At 36.4% G+C, this 17379-nt stretch overlaps 1 protein-coding gene across 1 annotated transcript; it reads right to left on the bottom strand.

Moving 5' to 3' along the window:
- Positions 1 to 9189: 9189 nt before the first annotated feature.
- LOC132630816 (uncharacterized) lies at positions 9190 to 11898 on the bottom strand. Its single transcript, XM_060346416.1, has 6 exons — positions 11491 to 11898; positions 11223 to 11403; positions 10882 to 11114; positions 10674 to 10749; positions 9850 to 9936; positions 9190 to 9383 (listed from the first exon to the last, which is right to left on the bottom strand). The coding sequence occupies exons 1-6, from the start codon at positions 11896 to 11898 to the stop codon at positions 9190 to 9192; spliced, it is 1179 nt and encodes a 392-aa protein (XP_060202399.1).
- Between the last annotated feature and the right edge of the window lie 5481 nt (positions 11899 to 17379).

The raw sequence follows: 17379 nt of genomic DNA, 5'->3' as shown, positions 1-17379 counted from the left end.
GGTCAACACTGTTATGGTTCGCATTTCACGGGCGAAGTAAGCGCTCGGAAAGCTACTAAGAATTTGTTGGTGCTCTTTTGGACTTATTTTGAAAAACAGTCGCTACCTAATTTTTAGAAAATTAGGAAAATCGGTGGCGAAGGGTTTATTCAAATACAGTGAAAAATCCTTCGTAATCCAGAGTTCTAGGTAAGGGTTCTGGTGATCCCCTAGGGATGGTGTTAGGCACCCTGGTATTAGGGATCCGTAGCATACGGCTGACCTTCGAGCTTCAATGTATGATTTTGTATGAACTGCTTATACTTTGTTTAGTTTCCCGTATAAAAATACTGTCATGGTATATCATTTTGGCTTTAAAAGGGTTAAACAAATTCCCTTTAAGTAAGGGTATTTTGAGTTCGGAATTAAAATATCCGCATAAAAAATAGTTTGTCCTTTTACTTTTAAGGATAGTAATATCGGGTGTACCCCGTCTTTTTTTTTTTTTAATTATGATTGCCCGATTGGGCCTTTTATTTAATAGAAATGAAAGACCAAAAAAACAAGAGTCTGGTCAGGCCAAAAAAACTAGCCCAACCCAAATGCAAAACAAAAATAGAAACAAGAAAGAAACAAAACTACCAATTGCCTAAATGAAACTTGTGCCCTAAATTTTCGGCTTTCTCTCTTCCTTGGAGGTGTTCTCCCTCTCTTTTCCGCCGACCTGTGACTAAAGTAACTCCGATGATGAAGATGCACAGCTCAGATTATCTGTGAGTGGCCTGCTTTCATCTTTGGTTTTTATTCCTTTCCTTGTATATTCAACTGAAAATCCTTCTCTTTTTAAACCTGTATAACCTGAAATGATGTTTGTTGAGCTTGGTTTCGCATCAAATTCATATGTCGATGTTGCATTGAAGATGTGTTCTTGAACTCCCAGATCTTTTCTATTGTTCCTGTAGCTCCTCCGTTGCCTTGATGTTGTGACTTGTTCTTTTCTCCTGGTGGTTTGGTTGTATGTATATGTTACAACCTTTGTTAACTTTAAAACAAATAAAGTTGATTTCTGCCTATTTGAATGAGCACCATACGATGCTAATACCACAAATAGACTTTCAACCCACATTACTTGATCAAATCTAACCTTAAGAAAGTACATATATGCTCTCTATGATGCTTCCCTTTGTTCTTTGCTGGTTGCAAATTCGATTGCTGCCTTTGTTTTTTTTTTTAACTGTACTTTTGTTGCTTTTACTTATGTTTCCTGATACGTAAAATTGTACCTACAAAAAAGAACAAACAGTTAGAATAAAATCCTTCACATCCTATTCCCCAAGGGTTTGGATGTAAGAAACTCCTCTGATATGCTCCTCCTGTGACCCTCCCATCATTAGCACCTCCGTCTGAAACTAATGTCATGTGTTTGTTTGTAATAAAATACATATGTATACATATATGTATAGTCTTTTATTAATTCATAAATTATCCACATTTTATCTCTTTGGTCAACCATATCCTTAGAACCATTTTCCCAAACTCGGACTTTGAAAGAAATCCCATTCATCTGAATTCATTAAGTTGGGTCCATCCCAAATATTTCTTTTTACTTTCTTTCCTTAAGTTTCTCAAATTATGAAATGTGCTTTTAAAGATATATTCAAAGATAATCAACTATTTGTACAAGAAGGCATTCTTTCACTTTTAGTTACATTAATCAAATGGAATACAACTCTTTCATCGTTCGGGTACAATTTGAAATATCGTCTACCTGAATCCTAGGTTCCAACTTATAAGGATTTCAATATCTATACAAATATTTACAACAAAAATCATGTTCATACAAAGTGAATGTAAACATATGAAATAAGCATGTTTTATACAAAAATAACGAAGGGAAGAAAGTTTAGCTTTGCCGGCCTTGGGCCCAAATCCCATACTCGTCTAGTCTTCATCCAAAGCTCTAAGCATCCGATCCTTTTACTTCGTCCTTAAGCTTTGCTTTCCGTGCTTGTTTTATTGGTACCTCGCACAATCAAAAGGAAAATAGTTATTCAAAATGATACGCCACCCCATAATGTGACGTTTAGGAACCTAAATAATAATATTCCTCGGACTCGTATCAAACTTTGAGAGCTTTGATTACGGAGGCTCAAACTCATGGTTCCGAATATGGCAAAAGAACCCAAATCATGTCGTGGCTGCAAACTAGGGGAAATTATAGTTGCCTTGCCAAGCGCATATTGGTTCCTACCTCGTGATATCAATGTGAGATCATCCTTGCCTAAACCGAGGGATAACCTTTCCGGACAAGGCATGGCCTCAAATTAAATTTTCTCATCGGCTCAAATGTAGTATCATATTCAAATCAGTGAACTTTTGTCAATTGTGTTCAAACCAATGAACTTTTGTCAATCGTGTTCAAACCAATGAACTTTTATCAAGTATAGTATCTGCTAGTTTAGGAAAAATGCAGCATCTATTCTTTCAGTGAATGTGGCAGCCATTAAAAGCAGCAGCAGCACATGCCCCAATAGCAAAACTGTTTGGCCAAAATGAAGCAGCCATTTAGTTGCAAAATGCAGCAGTAAAGGACTAAAAGACACAGCACAAACAACCCAATTTCACCAACAATCCACCCTAAAATGAAGTATCAGGATGTGGCAGTCAGCTCTCAAGTGCAGCAGTTATTCTGTTTGTCTTTTGTATAACAAGAGCACCAGTTCTTAAGGGCAATAATCAGAGGCTAGAATGCAGCAGCAATCAATTAGCAGCAGTACCAAAGCATTACAATTAAGCACAGTTTTGGCTCAAGACAAAGTGGAGTTTCACCCCAAATGGTATCAGATTATAGCAGCCAACCTCAACAATGCAGCAAACTTTCAGCCATAAAAATAAAGCAATTGCAAACCAAACAGCAACAGTTTACATTTCCTTCGAGTGTAGCATATGTTTTCTTGAAGGTGCAACAACACTTTGCCCAGGATTTCGTGTTTGCCTTACCTTAACATGCAGATCAAGAAATAGTTGTCACGGGGATCAGCCAGCCCCCATTAACAGCAACTAATGAGTCTCAATAATGCAACAGCAAGCTTGCACCAATTTGCAGCTATGAATTTGCTCATATGGCACCAGAGGTGATCTAAAAAACCCAACAATAAAGCAACAGTTAAAGGGAGACAGCCCATAGCAGTAGGCTCACCAAATATAGCAATCCAGGCACCAATTCAAGCAGGTTTAAAGACTCCCCAGGTCATGCAAATAAAAGAAGGGTGAAGGATGAGTATGAAACACTATATATATTTGAACAAGCTAGCAACAAGGGGAGCATAAAGTAGTTGACTCATTTGACAGATGACCACAGTTTGATCCAAGTTTGAGAAAATAGTTTTGGATAACAAAAGAATTCAAGTTTTTTTCTGAAAGAAACCTAAGCTATTAATCAATTCATTATTCAGCAGTCAATCATTTAACACCCTTAGCACATGAGACACAATTGGCTCACAAGAGATGCCATAACTCTTCTTTTTCAACAATCTAGAGGTACTATTTAACTGCAACTCAATAGATTGAAACATCTCAAAGAGTAAGATACATGCATAGTACACTAACTGGATATGTCTTCTTATAAACACAGAAATTAAACTAGGCAGTCCATCAAGAGGGGGAGCATATGATCATTAACCAACTACTGAACTTAAAATTAGAGACTTAAGGGATTCTGAACATGGCATACTGCATAGATGTGGTACTCAACACTGTAATCACAACAACAACAAATCAGTCACTTCTAATAGGCACTGGTTTTCTCAGATCTTACATTTCCTAACACACCTGGGTTGGAACAAACTGTTTCACAGCCCTTTTTCGAGAGCAGTGACGGGATCGGCGAGAGTTGACGACAAACTACCTTTCACCCAAATCGATTTTCGACAAACAGAAACGACTTCCAAAAATTAAACATGAGCGAAAACTTCCTCGAAACTCACGGCTTAGCCGGATTTCTGAGTGTTCTCACTCTTGGGGTTGTAAAAAAACCATTGATGGTGTAGAAACCAATTGTTTGGTCTCTAACCTTCTTCAAATTAAAGGAAAGGGCTCTTATTTGTAGGAGAGCCAGAGTCCTAATTTTTGGACTTCTAAACGATGTGGTACAATTAGAAAAATCCTTTGTAAATTGTTTGAAATTCAAATCTTACTGGAGAAGCTAAGCAAATCAATTGAAAAATAGAAGAAAAAAAGGACATATTACTGTCACGACCCAAAACCGATGAGCCGCGACGAGTGCCTGATCTCTAGTGACCAAACACCCCTATACTCATAACTGGACAACACTACACAATAAGGGCCCACAAGCAATTCAATCTGAATTAAACTGACTCATGAAAGGATAATAGCAAGAACCGTGCATATATATGTATATATACTGAAGGCAACAATGCAAGCCGACTAGGCTGCTACATGAACTGTACATAAAAGAATAGGAGCCGACAAGGCTACGTCACATGTCATCTACACATAACTGTCTACAGACCTCTAATGGAAGAAAAGTTGTAGAAAGGACGGGACAGGGCCCCGTCATACCCATATACATATCTATATCTCAAAAGTAGCATACCAAAATGAACTGCTGCTCCGGATCAAGTGGAGTGCACTGACCACTGTGGGATGAAGGTCCTACTGAGTTGGACCGCCTGTTTGTCTACCTGTACCTGCAGGCATGAACGCAGCCCCCCGAGCAATGGGGGAGTCAGTACAGACAATGTACTGAGTATACAAGGATATATATGAATCATGAAAGGAATCTAAAACTCATAAACAAGCTGACTGTATGAATGCATCTATATTATTGAAGATACATCTGCGATGTATGATATACATGCACTCTGCAAAAATCATGTACCCATATGCCGCCTGCCGTAGTGGTGCTGCCCGACCATGTAGGCACGGTGTAAGAAAATAGTTGTACATATGCCGCCTACCGTAGTGGTGCTGCCCGACCATGTAGGCACGGTGTAAGAAAATAGTTGTACATATATATATATATATATATATATATATATATATATAATGCATGAAAGACTCATGAAAGATATACTCTAGGTTACTCTAGCTGACAAAAGACCTCTAGAAGTCATAGACATAAAACATAGGAAATCAAGGATACGATGAGTCCTGTACTATCTAAGAGTAGAGTCTTTGGAACTCGCTCGCTTACTTTGTTCGTTCAGATAATAAGGATCATGCCAAAAGAATAAAAGGGTAAACTCTATAACGTGAATCATAGGCCGCTGAATAATAATAGTAAGAAGTATATCCTAACAACCTGCAAGCAGAAAAGGCCTAACAACACATATATGCATAACTAGGGCCGACAAGGCCACAACCAAGAAAGACAACCAGTCAGAAGGTCGGCAAGGCCAAACATAATACCTGTACACTGACTAATAGTCTGTAAGCCTCTACGAGCACTAATATGCATCAACTGGTCGGGACAGTGGCCCCGACGTACCCATAGCCATACTCTGTATATATATATATGCATGCATCCTATTTAATGACTCTGACCAGCAACTCCGGCGAATGGAGTGCAAACATCCCTGCTGAACTTTGGTATCCTACTGAAAAAGGTACAACAATCTGTCTATCGTACCTATGGGCATGATCACAGCGCACAAAATGCATCAGTACAAAATATGTACCTAGTATGTAAGGCAGTAAGCATAAACGTAACATAAGCATAAGAGATACAAATAACTTGGGAAAAGATGTAGAGACAACTTGAAACTCTGAACGAGGCCACTGAGGGCGACCATAATCATGACATAAATGTAAATGCATGCCCGTAAAATCATTCCTCATTGTAGAGGCATATATCATATCATATAACAATAAAAAAATCCCTCTGTGGGGTGAGCTCATCATCATAACATCATCTCTGCCCAACTGATCAGTGGCAATGCACAGCTACGTGCCTACCCGGCCGCCTATCACGGCTCGGTAAAGAAAGAAATACATCTAGGTGCACAGCTACGTGCCTACCCGGCCGCCTACAACACGGCTCGGTAAAGAAAGAAACATGTCTAGGTGCACATATAAGTGTCTACCCGGCCGACTATAGCGTGGCTCGGTAATGAAAATAAATACATATATATAAGTGCAATGAAATACTGACCTCAGAAGAAATATCATGGAAAGAGTCGGGGTGACCTATCGTCGTTATCCTCCGACTATCATTATTGTCGCTACGTTTATCCTTTCAACTCAAGAGACAACCATATGGAGAACATGTAAGATACTTGGTATGAGTTACACATGAAATAGAGTTCAACTCATTCGGATGGTATTTGATCAATCCAAGTTTAGCAAAACATTCCAATTCGGTAGCCAAAAGAGATATGTAAGCATGAAAGGCGTTTGATGCAACCATATATGAAATAAAGATTAGTCCATCACAAGGAAGCGTATTCATCTCATGTTTAGTGGAAACTTATATCTATGGAAGGTCCGCATCTTTAAGTGATGGACAAGAAAGATAAGGATGAAGGAATACACTTTAATACAAGCTATTTCGGAGAAGAGGTAAGCTTAACCAATTCGGGATACGCCCGACTCAAGTTTTACGAAAACGTCTCAATAGATAACCAAAGAAACATGGAAATATGGACAGCACTTTAATATAAGTCATGTATGAAGTAGAGGGCTGCTCAAGTAAAAGAATATGATCGACTTATGTCTTCACGAAATGAATGTATCAATGAAACGTTCGTCGAGTTCTAGTCATGCCACAAAAGAGAAGAGAAATCCCTACATACCTCGTCGATGGAGTTATATATGCTTCCCGAGTCCTCGAACGCCTTCCTACATAATACGGACTACTCAAGATCAAAACTAAGGTCATAGCTTATAGAAATCTTCATTTAGACATTTAATCGAGCAACTCATGGGCATGAATTTATAGGCCCTTTTTGTAGCAAAATTGTCCTGTAAAGCGCTACCAAATTCTACTTTTCTACTTCTACTCTTCAATATGATCCCATCCATATCACTATAACTCCAAACAACACAACAAAACCATATAAAACAGCCCAACAAATAAGCTAAGTTCATGAAAGTTTCATAAGAATATAGAAGAGCTTGTTCTATGGGGGTTTTCACCAATTTATATGATCAATTACTTGTGGAAGTTCAAAGAGATCAAACGGAAGTTAAAATATACCTTAGGTCATGAAAATCACTTCAAACTCCAAGTTACTTCAAAGCAAGGTTTTCCTCCGAAAGGTGAAATAGTGAAGAAATCACAATTGCGAAGTTGCCATGTTGTTCTTCATGTTAAAGTTGATATATTTGCTCTTGGTTTGGATTGAGATTGATGGAGGATTAATTGGAGAGGGTTTGAGGGTTTTCTAGGTCATGTATGGTGAGGATAATAAGGATCATGCCAAAAGAATAAAAGGGACAGCCTTAACATACCTTGAAGTGTATCTAATCGTCCAACGTCTACTCCTCGAAGTCGTAAGTCTACAAATAAGATAACATAGGCCACCATTAGACTATTTGCATCACTTACTGTCTAATTCAACTCCAACATCAACAACAGCATCCACAACCTCAATATCAATACTTACATATCAAATCTATTCCAATTCCTCCCCTAAACAGTCCCTTAGCCTCACCTTAACCCTTATTCAACTTACTCCTTCTATACGTATATTCCCTTTTGCTTAAAACCACTAAAATTCTAGACAATAACCCAAACACAAGGATAAGAATCATATACATACCTTGAAGGAACTAGGATACTAAGAATCAAACTCTTAACTCCAATTCCCAAGCTCATCAACTTCAAAGAAACCTTAGGAACAACCTTTTTGCTTCACTAGCTCGGGTTTACGAGCTCGGATCCTACTAAAACTCACCCAATATAATAGAAAGTGGTGGGAGGAAATATTTAGAGGTTTTCTCTTGTTTGGAACTGAGAAAATAAGAGATAAAGTCGTGGGACTAGATACTTATAGATGGATCACGAAGGTTCCAATGGGTGCAGGTCGACGGTGGGTCGACGTGTCGACGATCCGTCGACTTGCTCCTGCAGATTCAGAGGCTGCACCACTGTTGATGGTGTTATTCGATGGCCCGTCAACATGTCGACGGTCCGACAACAATGACTGCTTTCTGCAGGTTTTCGTGGGTCGCTTCGGCCTGAGTTAATTCGATTCGTTTAACTTCTAATCCTATAAATTGTAAGAAATACATACTTATACTTCGTAACACGGGGTAAGACACTTGATATCTCAAAACTCAGGTACGGATCTCTATTCCAAGGGCATACTTAACTAGGAAACCATAGGTTTTCTTACGATGAAAATGAGAGGCATAACAATTACCATTGAGGACAAATTTTTGCCAGAAAAAGCTCATGGTGTGATGGATCATACGTTAGAGATAGATGCTAGGGTTCGTTTAGTTGCTGTTGATTGAAAGTGAAAAAAAGATTGGGGTTTAAATGAGGAAGTGGGCCGGGTCTTGTGGTTTTGGGTCGACAAATTTGGGTATTTAATTGATGTGGGCTGATCTTTGGAGTTGGAAAGAGGCTGGAAAATGTATCCAAAATGCAACTCTTTGTGTTGCAATTATAATCATTTCTTCTAAAAATGACCAATTCATTTGAAATTAAAATTAAACCAATTGAAGTAAAATTGAGACGAATTAGCTATTCAATTAATTAATTAAGCTTCTTGACTTTAATAGAGTGAAAACTACCAATTTAACAGATTAATTATAGTAATTAAGTCGTGATGACTTTAAACTGACAGTTAGAAATATATATACGTAATTAAAACACTTGTTTTGACATAATTCGATTTTCAAATTGACAAATATACTTAAAATAGTACATGATTACGTAAAATATACATAATATATATGTATTAGTGTATTTCGCCAAATGAAATGACAGAATAACACTAAAACTAGTTTAAAAAATATTTTTCATTTTCTGAATGAATATTTTACTCTGTTTACGATTCAAGAAGCTTGACTAGTTAATTTAAATTTTTGGAGGGTAAAAATCAGGTGTCAACAAACACTCCTCCTCAAGCTCATGGTTGAAACAGATTCAGAACTCCAAGTTTATCTAACAAATACTTGTGCTGAGCCTTTCCCAAACCTTTTGTAAGCAAATCAGCCAATTGATTACTTATGTGAACAAACTCAGTTTTGAGCATTCCTTGGCAAATGTTTTTCTCTAACAAAGTGACAATCAATGTTAATATGCTTGGTTCTTTCATGGAATATTGGATTAGTTGCAATTTGTATAGCAACTTTGCTATCACAAAACATCTTGACTGGTTCATCCACTTGAGCTCCCAGTTCCTTGAACAACCCAATCAACCAAGTAGCCTCAGCTGCACATGTTGCCATACTCCTAAACTCAGCTTCTGATGAGCTTCTTGAAACTATTTCTTGAAAGTATATATCTCTTCTGAGTAGAGGAGTAGCCTAGTAAAATAGCAGGAATTGCTCTAGAGGAGAACTTGTCAGTAATTGTTGGACAAGCAGCATAACACAGACAACCAAAGACTCTAATGTCAATAAGAGATGGTGGATGTGATTATAGCATCTCAAAGGGAGATTTGTACTTGAGAACTCTAGATAGTAATCTATTTATGAGGTAGACAGCAGTATACACTCATTCACCCCAAAATTTTAAAGGAATGGCAGCTTGAAATCTAAGGGCCCTAGCCATATCTAGGATAGTTCTGTGTTTTTTTTCAGCAATGCCATTTTGCTATGGTGTATAGACACAAGTGGTTAGATGTAGTATCCCATTGTTAACTAAAAATCTTTGAAATTCAACACTCATAAACTCACCACTATTATCTGTTCTAAGAGTCTTAACAGTAGTTGAGAACATATTCCTGACTTGAGTAATAAACTGCTTCAACACTACACATGTATCTGATTTAGAGACAAGTAGATAAATCAAGGTATATCTAGAGAAATCATCAAAAATTGTCACAAAATATCTTTTTCCATTATGATTTGGCACCTTATAAGGCCCCCATATATCACAATGTACCAATTCAAAAACAGCTTGTGAAATGTGAGCACTTAAGGGAAAAGGTTGTTTAGACTGCTTAGCAAGAAGACAAACAGTACAATGATCATGTTCAGCAAACTGTAATCCTTTAAGAAACTCATGCCTTTTAATCACATCTATGAGGCATGGCCTAACCTCTTATGCCACAAATTAACAAACACGGACTAAGAAGAACTAACTGTATTTACAACTTCTTTTATTGACTAAACTGGAGCTTGTTGAGGTGTTCCTTCTCTCAAATGTAGAGTCCATGTTCCTCCTTACCATCCCCTTGATCTGCCCACTATAAAGATCCTAAAAAATACAGAAGTCAGGAAAGAAAGCCACTAAACACATAAGTTCCTTTGTTAGCTGAGAAACAGACAATAGAATGTACTGAAAATCAGGAACAAATAGAACATTAGTGATGATTTGATCCTTAAGTACACATGAACTTCCGACATGTGATACTGGAACTACATTTCCATTTGGCAAGTGTACTTTCCTCTTATCAGATTTTGGAACATGTTTTTTGATGTCATATGATTAGTTGCTCTAGAATCCACTATCCACTCCTTATGCACATATTTTAAAACTAAAGCAGACAAGATTCTACCTGCTTTAGCTGAAACTTCAGTGGTTGCATTCTCACTGCCCTTTGACAGCAACTGTAGGATTTGTTTGTACTGGTCCTATATGAAGAAAGTGGTAGGTGCTTGAATTGATGGCATCTGCATTGGTGTCACAACTTGACTAGTCTAAGCATGATTAGCATAGGCTCCAAACTTGTTCTTTATTTTCCACCCTGGTGGATATCCAATCACCTTGAAGCACTGATCCTTGGAGTGTCCTTTATAACCACAAACTTCACAAATGATAAACTGCTTCTGAGATTTGGTAGGATTCATATGATTTCCATAGTGACCTGCTGGTCCACCACCTGGATTACTACCTCCATTTCTATGATTATCACAGTGTCCACCTCTTGAACCTCTATTTGAATTATTTCCACTTCCTTTAAGATTGTATAAGGTTGTGCCTTCAATCAGACTAGATCCTACACTCATATGAGCAGCACTAGCAAAGTTTCTCTGGCTTTCCTAATCTATCATTAGTGAGTATGCCTTGTTTAGACTAGGTGTAGGTGACATCATAAGGATTTGACCTCTAGCTTTTGAATAGGACTCATTTAGTCCCATCAGAAATTGCAGAAGTCTCTGGTACTCAAACTGTTCAAGGAATTTCCTTGATTTTAGGCAAGGACAACTAGGACAAGGCATAATAGCATCAAATTCATTCCACAAATCTGTCAACTTAGAGAAATAATTTGAAACTGATATAATTCCCTAAGTAAAAGTATGAATCTCTTTATGCAGTTGAAGCACATGTGAGCCATTTATTTTATCAAATCTCTCCTTCAGTTCACACCAAACCTTATGAGCATCACTCGCATACACAACACTTCCTAACAATCTAGGTCTTACAACACTCATAATCCATGATAACACTACTGCATTACACTTTTCCCACAAATCATGATACTCAGACGAGAAACTACATTTAGGATATCGACCATCTACAAAACCTAGTTTACTTTTACCTAGCAAACCAATTCTCATAGATCGACTCCACAAAGCATAGTTTTCAGAACCTGTAAGCTGAAGTGAGATCAAGGAACTACCTTGAGTATCAGTAGACAGTAGATATAGCGGATGATTGTGATCAATTTCTGGAAAAATAGCATTTGTTGTTCTAGTACTTGTTCCATTGTTCGTATTTGATGTGTTTGTCTGTATATTACCATTTCTTTGAGAATCTGAAGCTTGTAGTGTTACACTCATCATTTTGCACTCAGGTTTGAGAAATAAACTCTCGATTTTGATGCTTATTTGCGATTCAACCTCAGCTATTGAATCTAAGCAATTTCTCTGGTAATCGATGAACAATTTGACCTAATTGAACTCAATCAAAGTCTAATCTAGGAGCGATTGAGGCTCTGATATCATGATAACTCCATCAATGGAGGTTTAGATCAACATAATTGATGGATTGAAGAAGAAGAAGAAGAAGTAAATGAAGAAGAGAAGGGGAGAAGAGAGAAAGGGAGGAGAGACAGTTATAGAGAGAGAAATATTACATTGGTAAGAAAATGAATGGATTAGAATTATGTGAGTTAGTTACAATTCCACATGTGCTCATTTACATATATACACATACATACCCAACTTGGTGCCAACTCCACTAACTCTAAAATATCTAACTAACCACACTACTAGCTATACTAAATCAACTGTGGTAGCTTGTTAATTACATAGGTGGTCAACACTTATCAATAATATGATGAAACTGTCAAGGCCCAAGGGGTCTTCATTTTATGAGTAATCATGTTGATAATAAATTGAGAGTCAGATTCCACAATAACATTAGAGAGACCTCTACTAATACACAGAGTTAAACCACAAATAAGTAAGATTTTTGTTGTAGCCATGTTGTTACTTTACTAACCATAATACTCTAAGATAATACAACCAAGATAATCCCTGATAATACCCCCTCCTCCGGAACTGCTAGGGTTTTAATTGAATGAGTGTCGATCACAGTTATAATCACTATTCCTTTGTGATAATGAGTTGACGATTAGTTTAATTATTTTTTTCCAGTATATATATCCATTACAAACGAATTTAGAATTTGAAATTTATGAATTCTAAATTCTAGTGTTTTAAATTACTTATGGGTAATAAATTAAACATTTGTACATATTTAATGAAAATCTTAAGATAAATATACGATTTAAACTAAAACCACAGATTCGGCCGAATCAATAGCCATAACTGATTCTATAATGACAAGTAAGCTAAGGAAAGAAAGGAGTGAAGAACCCAAAAAACAAAAGAAAAATGTAGAAATAATAATGTGTGAACGGAAAATAGGGAAATAGGGAGGAAGGATAGGCATGTGGAAATTAGTAGTAAGCCATGTGAATGTGGATGTAGAGAAAAAGCAATTTTCAAATTCCCAATTAAACATGTCGGTTGAATCTTCCCTCCCTTATTAGTAGGTCCTTTGCCATCACAAGATTCACAATACACAAGATGATGGAGTCATAAGTAATATTAATTTATAAGATAACATGATCGATAAGCTGGCTTTTACTAAGGCCAACTCAGGTCAACCCACACTTAACCCATTATAAATATGTACTGCTCCAGCATTTTATCTTTTGCATTAGCAACTAACACTTTTATATAGCATGTGCACCCCAATATATAGCCTATCCCTTTCCTCTTTTTTTTTTTAAAAAAAAATTAAAAAGAAACAATAGAAATGGACGCACACCTGTTACCTAGGTCGACATCTATTGTCACAACTAGGGGTGTACAAAGGCAACCCACAAACCGCACCAAACCGATAATCCGAATCAAACTGAGAAAAAGTCCCGACTTGTGGTTTGGTTTGACTTGGTTTGGTTTTAAAAAGAAAAACTCGAACACTATTGGTTTGGTTTGATTTTAACTAAAAAAAATCAACCCGAATCAAACCAACCCAACATTACATTTATGAAATTTCAAACATTTTTATACACAAAAATATTTATTTATAATGTAATTTATAAATATTTCTTTAACTTTTTCATAGTTTGTGTCTTTTAACATATTATTCAAGCTTCGAATTAGAATTATGAATGGTCCAAAAAATTTTATAGCCCAATGATGTTAGTAACTCAAATAATACTCAACAAAAACAAAATCAATACTAATGCTAACTAAAGAAATTCATATCTAACGTTAGAATGACAATAATTTTGATATCTATTCTTTAGTATTAGAATGACAATAATTTTGATATCTATTCTTTAGTATTATATTACTATAAAAGTGAAAATACATAACTTAATTTTATTTTTTCTTTAATATCTAGTCATGTAATTAATACGTATTAGCCGTACTTATTTTAGCATGATTTAGTAATTTTAGAATATGATCATTTTCTACATGCCTTATAAATTAGCCGTATTTATTGTAACATGACTTAGTACTTTTAGATTATGATCATTTTATTTTATGCAATTTCATTAATTTTTTTCGTTGAATTTTAGTACAATGTCATCTCTCATCTCAGGTTTTGTGTTATTTTTTTAATAAATATCTTAATTAGATAATCGTATCTTACTAGGACTAAAGAAATATTTGAAGTATAAGTTATATGTTTTGTATGAAAACTTTATCAGAAAAAACCCGAAAAACCCGAGCAACCCGAAAAAATTGAGAAAATCCGAGGTTGAGAAACCCGACTTTTATTGGTTTGGTTTGGTTTATAGATTTAAAAACCCGATGCAATTAGTTTGGTTTGGTCTTTAAAAAACCCGAACCAACCCGGTCCATGTACACTGCCATAAATATAGTGATGTTACGAACGTGTTGAATTAAGATTTTGAATTCGAGTTTGAGAGTATTGTCTTTTCTCAACAATGCGTGTTCGTATTTGCACTAGATCTTATCACATCTATATTGAGGCCAATGAAGTTGAGATTCTAGTAGTGAAAAGTAGGTTACGTTTAGCTCATCAAGGGGCCTCAATTTGGACCAAAGCATTAAGCAAGAAAGTTTGGGTTGGTACTAAAATAACCATCTATATATGGTCTAATTTAAAGCCTCTCCAATAACAGTCCACAAAATGAGCTTGCAGTTTTACCAAATCCACGTACAAAGTATCTCAGACTTATGTATTAGTTATACGAGCATGCATATAAAGTTGGGGTGTATTAAAGATTAGTTTAGAAGAAGATTAATCTATTCCAGAATTGACTAACAACCAACTTTAATTATGAATTAAGAGAGGTCGGCATTATTATTCAAGGGCAATGTTCTTAAGAGTCAGGGCCGCGAGGCGAGACATAAACCCGGAAACACAAAGCATAAGTTCCATGGATCTAAGGGACATAAGTCTCATGTTCAATTTTATAATTTTATTACTAAGAAAATAAGAAAAAATAAAATTATCATTAAAATTTTACATATAAATCACCAATTATATATAAAAAAATAATTATAATTATTATTTGAGAAGGTAACAACACAAAAGGATAATAATTGAGATAATCTTTAAAATGAAATCATCAAGCACTTCATCATCGATCTCGATCCACATCTACTAGTCCTTCCCACCTTCAACTAATACTTGCATGGATTCTTGTTTATATATTTCAACAAAGGAGACGTGTAAAAAGTGTAAGAGCAATGACCAAAAATGGATAAAGTTGCCTCAGGAATCTCCATCCTATCAATTCCAAGAATAATCATCTAAAAAAAACTAATTATGACAGTGTTATTTTCTATGAAAATTGCTTTCTTTATTTATATTGAAGAACATTCACTACAACATGAAAACATGATAGCATAAAGTATATTTATCATTACACCAATAATAAAAAAACATGATCTATCACAAAAATACTTTTAAAACAACAAAAGTCAAATTTAATGCCCAAGGCTTTATGAAAATGCAAGGGGGAAGGGGGGGGGGGGGGGGGGGGGGGGGGGGGGTTACTTGTAATTTTTCGTTCAGTTAGTCGACTGCCTAGGATTAGTAGTTAACTATTTAACAAAATAAGTGTGCAGAAATTAAATTGCAGAAAGTAATTGACACCAAATATTTTATACTGGTTCGGACTCAATGTAAATTCTACTTCAGTCCCCTTGAGTTGCAAGGGTGTTCTCTGTAGCTCTTAAATGTAACTTTGGTCCAATGGTTGCTTTGAATGGAGCTGCTACATCTACACTCAAACACTCTTAATCTTTTGATACAATGCCTTACCAACTATGCCATATTTCTCCTTTCTTTTTGTTTACACTATAAATCACTCAGAAATACAATGCTTATGAAAAGTAAAACAGAAAACTTGAGAAGTTGAGACGAAGGTATATTGTTCTTCATCTAGATACGAGTCTTTAAATAGTAGTAGCTTGATGTGTTTGGCTCGAAGCAGAGATGGAAACCCAAGAGTATTGATCCTTGGAAAAAGGAATAATGAATCCTATTTTCCAAGAATAAGATTAGTGTCACGACCTAAACTGGAGGGTCATGACGGGCACCCGGACCTTACTTGTCGAGCACCACTAGACAACCTTTCATAACATAACCATAATAAAGGTGGACCATGAGGGTCATCATACGACAACCTGATTACTCATACGGGAAATAAACTCGAAGGGACAAGACCCAAAAGGACATATATACATAAACATGCTGAACATGATAGTACGAGCCCATAAGGCCACCACAGACATCTATACAACAAAATATGGGCCGAGAAGACCATACAATGTCTAACTGTGCCATGACTGTCTACAAGCCTCTACTGGAGTACATGACATAATAAGGTCAGGACAAGGCCCCCCCATACCCATATGTACAACAAAAATATCGTACCAAGACACGATAGCAACTCCGAGACAGGTGGAGTGCTCTAATATCAGCTGAAAAGGTAACCTACTGGTGCGGACCGTCACCCTGTCTACCTAAACCTGCGGGCATGAAACACAGCATCCCCCAGGAAAAAATGGCGTCAGTACGAACGAAATAATGAGTATGTAAGGCATGAAAGTAACATAAAGGAGACATAAAAGCAACATAGGATAAAAGGGTCTGAATTGCGTCTAAGGGCCAATGAGATGCATAGGTATTGTATATGTGCGTATATAACGCCTGTCCAAGCCTCTGTAGGCATTATCATCCTAGCCCACTGATCAGTAGTACGTATATAATGCCTGTTGTACATATATATATGCGTATATAATGCCATGGGACTCTGTGGGCAATCATCATCGTAATATCATATATATATAATGCATAAGTATGATAAGATACATTCTGAGTCTGTCGTAGTGACATAAGGTCGTTACACCTCCGATTAATGTTATGTGACTGACATCAGTACCATTACAAGACTCTATAGAACTCACAAATCATGAATGAACTCTATAGAAGCAATACTATGTGATCATGAAGCATCATGAAGACTTCTAGCTACTAAGAATCAAAACGTTATGGGGTAGTGTTACGTTTACGTTTCGTTTATATAGACCATGCCAAAATAAAGAAGGTTAGTCTTAACATACCTCAAGAGGTTAGTCTTAACATACCTCAAGTCGACAACATAATCCCACAACGAACCTGTCGAACTAGTACTCCAATCCTATAACAAAGAAAAGACATTTACAAACTAAGGTGGTACTAGTATATCACAAATATCAAACGATAATTAGATTCTTAATCATCACAACACATCCAACAAGCAAAAATCAACACAACAACCTCAT

Source organism: Lycium barbarum, chromosome 3 (genome assembly GCF_019175385.1).
Source record: "Lycium barbarum isolate Lr01 chromosome 3, ASM1917538v2, whole genome shotgun sequence".
Lineage (NCBI taxonomy): Eukaryota > Viridiplantae > Streptophyta > Magnoliopsida > Solanales > Solanaceae > Lycium > Lycium barbarum.
The sequence above is the reverse complement of the archived record's forward strand: the minus strand, read 5'-3'. Positions and strand labels throughout refer to the sequence as shown.

Coding starts and splice junctions, on each gene's coding strand:
- LOC132630816 (XM_060346416.1), bottom strand. CDS start 11,898: ATGAGTGTAACACTACAAGCTTCAGATTCTCAAAGAAATGGTAATATA. Junction 11,404..11,490: donor ATGCGAGTGATGCTCATAAG/GTTTGGTGTGAA, acceptor ACTTTTACTTAG/GGAATTATATCAGTTTCAAA. Junction 9,384..9,849: donor TCTTAGAACAGATAATAGTG/GTGAGTTTATGA, acceptor CAACATGTGCAG/CTGAGGCTACTTGGTTGATT.